The sequence below is a fragment of the Mastomys coucha genome, unplaced genomic scaffold (genome assembly GCF_008632895.1).
Source record: "Mastomys coucha isolate ucsf_1 unplaced genomic scaffold, UCSF_Mcou_1 pScaffold20, whole genome shotgun sequence".
Classification (NCBI taxonomy): domain Eukaryota; kingdom Metazoa; phylum Chordata; class Mammalia; order Rodentia; family Muridae; genus Mastomys; species Mastomys coucha.
This window is the reverse complement of record NW_022196903.1, coordinates 117,522,526-117,530,897: the sequence shown is the minus strand read 5'-3', so window position 1 is coordinate 117,530,897 and position 8,372 is coordinate 117,522,526. Positions and strand designations below refer to the sequence as shown.

The following is an 8,372-nucleotide window of genomic DNA, read 5'->3' as shown; positions in this document are numbered from 1 at the left end:
GCAGGAGCTGTCTTCTCCTATGACATGGGCCCCTGGGAACGTTGAATTCAAGTCTTTCTGCCTGGAGGTGGGCACCTTTCGGAGCTGAGCCACCTGACTGCCTCCTGTAGCCTCCAGACATCTACTTGTGATGACTCTTCTTCCTTTGATTTGTGACTCACACAAATAGAGGGTTGGACTTTCTGAGTTTAGTTTTCCCCCCTCCTATTAACCCCTCCCTCCTTTAAAAATAAACCACCTGACTTCCCGGAAAGCTCTGAAACACACCCTTTGGCTGAAAGAGAGAATTAGGCAATCTCAAAATTCCCCCATTCCCCTCTTTTCTCGGGATCTCTCAGCCCGGGGAAGCTGATGCAGTTCTTGTTTTAAAAGCAGAGGGCGCGCTAAGATCAAGGCCGATTACCCTTAACTAGGTTGTGGTCTCCCAGCCCCCTCTGTTAGGAACAGGGAATTTCGGACATGCACAACACACTCCGGTAGGGAATCTTTAGAGCAGAGAGAACAGGGAGGTCGGGCGGAGGTTCCTGCAGAGGTCGACTCCTTCTGGAGCCGCTGGGGCTTCACAGCATGACCAGAGGCAGGAGAGGAGGCTGACCCACTTGTTCCCATCAGCTCCTGAAGGTAACAACTCTAAAGTGCAAGCCTTAAAGAGCGAAGCTTTGATGGAGGAACAGGGAAAGACAAGGAACCGCCTAGAGTAAGGTTTGGAGCAAAGATGGGGGGTTGGAAGGAGCTCAGAGCGAGGGCAGAATCCAGACGGGTTCTCATATGCCTGACCCCCGCCCCCACCCCATCTCAGCCTCATTCTTTCACATAGCAGTGTTTCAGGGGTAAAGGGAATTTGTGAAAGACTTTTCTGGGGACTATGGGAAGATACCTTGCTTTTTAACCGAAGGACAAAACAAACCAACTCCAGAAAAGTAAAGGAAGGCACACCCGCTTGTCCTGACGTTTCTCGGTTAGCGTTCCCTTTCCCCACATCACTCTGCATCCCGTCAAGACAGGGGCATACATACTTTCTTTCTGATTAGCTTCTCCCAAGGCCCCTTCCTGTCCCTATCGAAGGAAACCCATTCCTCTGTCAGTGGCCACTGGGCCACCAGCAAAAGCACCTGCAATAGCCTGTCCAAGGTTTGAATGGGAGGGATCGGTCTGAAAGAGACTGGCATCAGTCTCAGGTGGGCGGTCAGGATGTTTGGACCCAAGTGAAAACGCGGAGAGACCAATGCAAGGGGCCAGGAGTACCCTCAGGAGGAGGACACAAAAGACAGGAGAAACTCCTCACTCATTTGCAGAAAGATAGGAAGCTGGCTGGGCAGCGTAACTCAGTGCTGGTCTGGTAAATTAGTTGAAATCTCACTGGTGAGGATGTGAGAGGCCAGGTATCATGTGATGACCATTCCTGATAGGAACCTATCTCTATGGTATGCTTTCGAAGGTGACACTGAGCCCTGGGTGGGCCCTCACTACCAAAGCAGGCACCTGTATTTGTCAGTTAAAGACAGCCAGGCCGGCTGCCCTTTACCTCCAGAGTCAGAGGTCCAGAGGTCCAGAGAGCCATGGGCAAATCCCCAGAGATGTGGTAAGTGATCAGGTATCTACAGACATGTGCATGAACTCCATCTCCACTTTCTTTCTCTCTTTCACAGTTTTGAGACAAGGTGTCACTATACAGTCCAAGCTGGCATGACACTCACTATCCTTCCTCTGTCCCCAGAGTGCTGGACTTATATACAGGCCTGTTGTATGTGGCTCCCAGAAAGAGCTCAGATCTTAACCTTGATTTCTAATTTTTTAATATATTTATTCTAAGCTTTGTCTGTTCCATGCCGTGTTGACTGCCTAGCGGTCAGAGTTCTGCATCAAGCCATTGGCGTCAGGCTTTCCTGCATCTCTGTGATTTTTTTTTTCTCTCCTTCCAGGTGCTTCGTCCTGTTTTCTCTTTTGGCATCGTTTTCTGCTGAGCCTACCATGTATGGGGAGATCCTGTCCCCTAATTATCCCCAGGCATACCCCAATGAGGTTGTGAAAATTTGGGACATAGAAGTCCCAGAGGGGTTTGGGATTCACCTTTACTTCACCCATCTGGACATAGAGCTGTCAGAGAACTGCGCATATGACTCCGTGCAGGTATATTACGAGCACAGGAGGGAGAGGAGAGATGGGAGGGTGGGATGGATGGAGGCATGAGAGGATTCAGGGGCAGGCTGTGTGTTGCCAAGCTGTCCTATGGGGTGGGGACATGGCTCAGTGGCAGGGTCCTTGACATGCAAGGACAAGTCCCTGAGTTTGATCCCTAGCACTGGGGGGCACATGAGGTGAGTATAGGAGAGATGGACAGGACACACAGACAGACAGACCCGGAGATCGGGAGTAAAGGTTCTCGTCTCCTTGCCCATTCTTAGTTTTACATTTGCCTCTTCCCTTAGATAATCTCAGGGGGCATCGAGGAAGGGAGACTCTGTGGCCAGAGGACCAGCAAGAGCCCCAACTCCCCCATTGTAGAAGACTTTCAGTTCCCATACAATAAACTCCAGGTGATCTTTACCTCGGACTTCTCCAACGAAGAACGGTTTACTGGCTTTGCAGCATATTACACAGCCGTAGGTAAGACTTTTCCCTCTGTACGTGACATCTGGATCTAACTAGAAGATGAGAGGCAGGTGAAGTACCACACAGAGGCACATCATCAGAGGAGGGTTCTCCTCTTCTCTTCCGCTTTGAGTCATGGTCTCTCTATGCAGCCCTGGCTGGACACGCCAACACTCCAAGGCTCCAGGTGTGTGCCACCACCCCGGGGTTGCTTATATCTTTAACAAGTGTTGACTTGCCCTGGGTCTGCTTATGAATTGCCTTTGTGTCACTTTACCACATGTTAGTGGTGGTAAAGCAGATAATGGGCATGAGAACCACTGAGAAATAGTGCTCTGTCAGAAGGCTTGCTTACATGAACGCAACCTTCAGCTCAACCCTACAGTGTGGGTACCATGATCTTCCTATAAAGATAAGGATCTGGTCTCGGCGCTGCAGGCCTATAATCCCATACACTCTGAAGGCCGAGGCAGAAGAATTGTCAACTCAAGGTCAACATGGGCAACTTAGTAAGAACCTGTCTCCATATCAGAAGCAAAACAGGGCATTTCAGTCTGTGAAATGGATGCTACACAACCATCCATTAGAGCTCAGGGTCCATGAGAAGGTAGAAAGAATAAAGAACTCTATGAGCTTGTCCTCTGACCTTCATGTGTGTGCGCCCTGGCATGTCCCCATTATGTACACACGCATGCACAGACAATAGTAATAATAAATACAAATTTAATCCCAGTACTCAGGAGGCAGAGGCAGGCATATCTCTGTGAGTTTGAGGCTAGCCTGGTCTATAGAGTGAGTTCTGGGACAGCCAGAGGTATATAGATAGAGATCTTGTCTCCAAAAAAATTAAGAAAAAATTTAAAAAGAGGGCTGGGAAGTTTGGCATGGTGCATATACCTGTGATTCTAGTCCTAAGGAGGCAGGGACAGGAGAACCAGGAATTCCAAGGCAGCCTGGATTACAAAAGATTCTGTATTAAAAGGTAACCACTCCAGCTTAGTGACAGAATGCTGCCTCTGTGTCGGTAATGCTCTCGGAAACCTCAGGACTAGAGAAAAAGTAGAAACTGAGAACGTTAATAATTTGCCAAGAATTGTATAAGAAGGACTATGTGGAACCAGGTCCCTTAACACCCATCTTCAGGTTAAAATGAAGTTAGGACTGCTCATAAAGTCCAAATGTCATCCAGTTTTACAGAAAGACCAACCTCCTGTAAAGTAGGTCCTAAGGTTTCTCCCAGGTGACGTCATCACCATCTTTACTTTCAGTGGTGTTTCTGGCACAGATTATTTTTTCTTTTCCAGACAGAGTGTCTCTATGTAGCCCAGGCTGGCCTCGAACTCCTGATTCTCTTGCTTCAGTTTTCTGAATGTAAGAAAAGTCATAGGGCTTCTCATGGTGGCACAGTGGCAGGGCACAGCTCTGAATCGGACTTCAGAAAATTAATGTAGCGAGAGACTGTCCTCATTGCATTTGTAGATTTTAAGATATGGGGTTGGAGAGAGATGGCCCAGCTGTTCAGGGAACTTGCTGTTCTTGTAGAGGACCAGGGTTCAGTTCTCAGCATCTTCATGGCAGCTCACAACTCCTGTAACTCCAATTCAAGAGCATCTAATACTCTTTTCTGATCTCAGAGGACACCATATATGCATGTAGTATAAAATATCAATCAATACAATAAGTAAAGAACTATTTAAAACTATTAAAGTGTTTGAAGATTTATTTTATTATTTTTAAATATTTTATTTATTTCACGTGTGTGGGTGTTTTGCTTGCTTATATGTATGTACATCACATACATGGAGTGTCTGAAGATCCCACAGAAGGCATTGGATTCCCTGGAACTGGACTGGAATTAGAGATTTGTGAGCTGTCTTTTAGGTGCTGGGAATCGAACCTCTGGAAGAGTAGCAAGTACTCTTAACCACTGAGCCATATCTCTGCCCCTCCCAACTTCTTTTATTAAAATATCTTAGCTATACATAATGATGCTTTCTTTTTTTTTTTTTAAAGATTTATTATTATAAATAAGTATACTGTAGCTGTCTTCAGACACACCAGAAGAGGGCGTCAGATCTCATTACGGGTGGTTGTGAGCCACCATGTGGTTGCTGGGATTTGAACTCAGAACCTTTGGAAGAGCAGTCAGTGCTCTTACCCACTGAGCCATCTCACCAGCCCCATAATGACGCTTTCCTTATGATATTTTCACACCCCTGCATGATGTTTTTGTCCAAGCTTGCCCTCAGTACCCTCCCTTGTCTCCTCCTAATTCTTCTTCTCTTCTGTCTTTTTTTTTTTATGTTGATGAATTTCATTAGGATTGTGTAAGCGCTTGTCTAGGGGTTAGTTATAGGCACATGGGCACCTTACCAGTGGCTGCACCGCTGAAGAAGATCTCTCTCCTTCCTCCAGCAATAAATTAGTTGTCTATAGATCCTCAGGGAAGGGTGGAGGCCTCGTGAGTCCTTCCCCACGCCATGACAGGATATTGACAGGCACAGTCTTGTGCAGGTAACAACAGCTGCCGTGAGCCTAAGAATGCCATGGCCTGTCATGCCTGGAAGACATCATCTTGCAACATTTCCGTCTCTTTCTCTGACTCCTACATTCTTTCGTACATGGCCCACTCTTTCATGGTGTTCTTGGGGCCTTAGAGTCTCTCTTCCTTCTTTCCTTCCTTCCTCCTTCCCTTCTTCCTTCCACCTCTTGTCTGTCTCTCTGTCTTGTCTGTCTCTCTCTGTCTCTGACTCTGTCTGTCTCCCTTTCTTTTTTTGAGAAAGGGTTTTGCATTGAAACCCAGGCTGGTCTTGAACTCATGTCATCTCTGCTTTGTCCATCTGAATACTGGAATTCCTGGCATGGACTATTATGCCTGGCTATGAGAGTATTTAAGTAACAAGCCTTTTTTGTTTGTTTGTTTGTCTGTCTGTTTGTCTGTTTGTTTGTGTTTTATCCTTACAGATTTGGCGTACATCATCCTTCCTTCTAGGTCTTTGTTCTTGACCATGAATTTTCTCGGCTTTTTGCAGATGTAAATGAATGCACAGATTTCTCAGATGTCCCTTGCAGCCACTTCTGCAATAACTTCATCGGTGGGTACTTCTGCTCCTGTCCCCCAGAATACTTCCTCCACGATGACATGAGGAATTGTGGAGGTGAGTTTAGCATCCAGAGGTCTTCATGTTCCCTAGGATTTGGGATGGGCTGAGGACTTAGTCTATCTTTCCAGTCTTGCTTAGGCTCCCCCTTCAAATGGCACCTGTTTTTAGGTCTTCACAAATGGAACGGGAGCCTCAGGAGGAGAGGGAGATGAGGCGCATTAGCTTTACTTTGCTGTGAAAGGTGACTTAAACAGTTAACAGGATAAAATGTTTATTTTGGTTCATGGTTCTGGCAATTTCAGTGTCTGGTGGGTGGAGCCATTGTTTTGGGGTCTGTGGTGAGGTGGAGAATCCTGTAAGGGAGTCGGGTGGTAGAGCTAAGCTGCTCACCACAGGGCACCGGGGAGGCAGAGAGGGAGGCTGGGGTATCAATGTCCTCTTCAAGGTCATACTGCCATAGGCTAGATGAAGATTCCATCATCCACTTAGCAGTATCACAGGCCAGTGACCAAGCATATGTCACTTCGGGAGATGTTTAGGATCCAAACCACAACAGGAGGCTTCAGGGAAAAGTTGGTAAATTGGAAAAGAGAGATAGACGCCTGTGAAGAGATTGCAGGAGGTTGTTCAGCACTATGGAAGGTTCCACATGGAAACTTTCATAGATAACCATGGCAAACATAGACGCATAAGTATTGGCTAGCTCGCCTTATAGCATTGTGGGTAATCGCTTCAGGAGGCTTCATTTGGGAACAGAGCGTGGGCTGGTCTGAATGGAGGACTCTGAGGTTATGAGGAAAGGAACAGAGAGGGCGGGACTTCTTGTCTCTATATCTGATTGGTCCTTTCTCGTTTTTTTCTCTCCTATAGTCAACTGTAGTGGGGATGCATTCACTGCCCTAATTGGGGAGATTGCAAGTCCCAATTATCCCAATCCATACCCGGAGAACTCAAGGTGTGAATACCAGATTCGGCTGGAGGAGGGCTTCCGAGTGGTGGTGACTATCCGGAGAGAAGATTTTGATGTGGAGCCAGCTGACTCGGAGGGGAACTGCCGTGACAGTTTAACCGTGAGTTGTGGATGATGGACTTGGTTCCGACCCCCAACTCATTTAGATTGCTGAGGCTCCTCTGGCAGCCGCCTTCCCTGTGGTTCTGGGCAAAAACTCCACTGGATAGCTACATCCTCTGCTCTGAGACTAGTTTTCCCTTTTGGTTCTCCCTCCCACTCCCTTCCCGCTCCCCCTCTCCCTTTCCTTCCTTATCCTGCTCCGTCCTTAAGCCTGGGTGTTGCTATATAGCCCAGGCTGGCCTCAAAACTCTCAAAATGCCCTCTCATTCCAGCCTCTTGAGTGCTAAGATTACAGATGTTAGTCTCCACTTCTGCTGAGAGAATCCCCCTTCCTCTTTTAATCTCTCTCTCTCTTCTCCCTCCCCCCATGCCTTTATTTCTTTCTTCCTACACTGGGGATTGAACCGTTGGCCCCATGTATGCTAGGCAAGTGCTCTACCACTGAGCTACATTTGCCACCCTTTCTGTTTTTTCTTATTTCAGCACAGATTGTCGTTGAATTGCCCAAGCTGGCTTTAATTTGTAATCCTCTTGTCTTAGTCTTCCAGGTAGCTGTGATTACAGGCCTGCGCCACCAGACCCAGTGTTTGAAAGCACAGTGATCTTTCCTCCCACCCACCCTTTGTTTCTTTCTTTGTTTCCTTCTTTTCTCTTTCTTTGTTTATTTCTTTCTTTTTCTTTCTGTTCCACTAAACATACTCTCATTTTTTTACCCCATCCTATACATTTTTCTCCCCTGTGATTTTGTAACATTGTTTCCCTCCAGTTTGCTGCAAAAAACCAACAGTTTGGTCCTTACTGTGGCAATGGGTTCCCTGGACCGCTAACTATTAAAACCCAGAGCAATACTCTTGATATTGTCTTTCAAACTGACCTAACCGGGCAAAAAAAAGGCTGGAAGCTTCGTTACCATGGAGACCGTGAGTACCCTAACCGCTCCTCTTTGACTGGGATACAAAATTCTTTGGACACGTAGACTCAACACAGACAGGCTGTTCTTTGGTTAATAATTTTTTAGCTAGTCTCGAAAATGCAGACAAGGGGGAGGAGCGGCAGCTAATGGGTGGCATCGTATTCTTTTACAGGTTGGAATGTGAGACATTAGAACTGAGGACCAGGGGAATTTGGGAAAGCTTGTCAGGGCAGGGCCAGTGTGTAAGAGCATGTGCCGGGCAGGCATGAGGTTCTGAATTTGGATCTTTGTATCTATAACAAAACTCCAGCCATAGGCAAGTACGTTTGTAATTCCTATGTCTCAGAATGGTGGGCCGAGAAAGGGAGATCACAGGGTCTTGGTAGTCAGCTAGCCTGGGCAAGCATGGCAAACTCCAGGTGCAGTGAGATACCCTGTCTCAAGAGGGTAAGGCAGAGAGTGACAGAACAGTCACCCGGTGTCCTTCTCCAGCCTGTGCGTTGGTACGCTAGCCCCTCTCCCCCACGCATAGAAAATGTGAGAATGTCTGAAGATGCTATTCACTACACAGCTATATTACACAGTACTGGATAAGTAGAGGCAGGAGAATTACTGTAAGTCAGACCAGCCTGGGCTACATAGCAAGCTCCAATCTACCCTAGGGTACACAGAGAGATCCTGTCTCAAAAAA

General features: G+C 47.0%; 1 protein-coding gene across 2 annotated transcripts in view; it reads left to right on the top strand.

Annotated features, from left to right (window-relative positions):
• Positions 1-330: 330 nt before the first annotated feature.
• Positions 331-8,372, top strand: part of C1s (complement C1s) — a 12,457-nt gene continuing 4,415 nt past the window's right edge. Inside the window, exons 1-7 of one of the 2 annotated variants that reach the window (XM_031383344.1) lie at positions 331-621; positions 1,439-1,582; positions 1,923-2,130; positions 2,430-2,607; positions 5,625-5,750; positions 6,567-6,766; positions 7,535-7,688. In XM_031383344.1, coding sequence (XP_031239204.1) covers positions 1,560-1,582; positions 1,923-2,130; positions 2,430-2,607; positions 5,625-5,750; positions 6,567-6,766; positions 7,535-7,688 — 889 coding nt within the window. In that variant the 5' untranslated portion in view covers positions 331-621; positions 1,439-1,559. Of the gene's footprint in view, positions 698-1,438; positions 1,583-1,922; positions 2,131-2,429; positions 2,608-5,624; positions 5,751-6,566; positions 6,767-7,534; positions 7,689-8,372 lie in introns of both variants that reach the window. The other variant, XM_031383345.1, reaches the window with a different exon arrangement.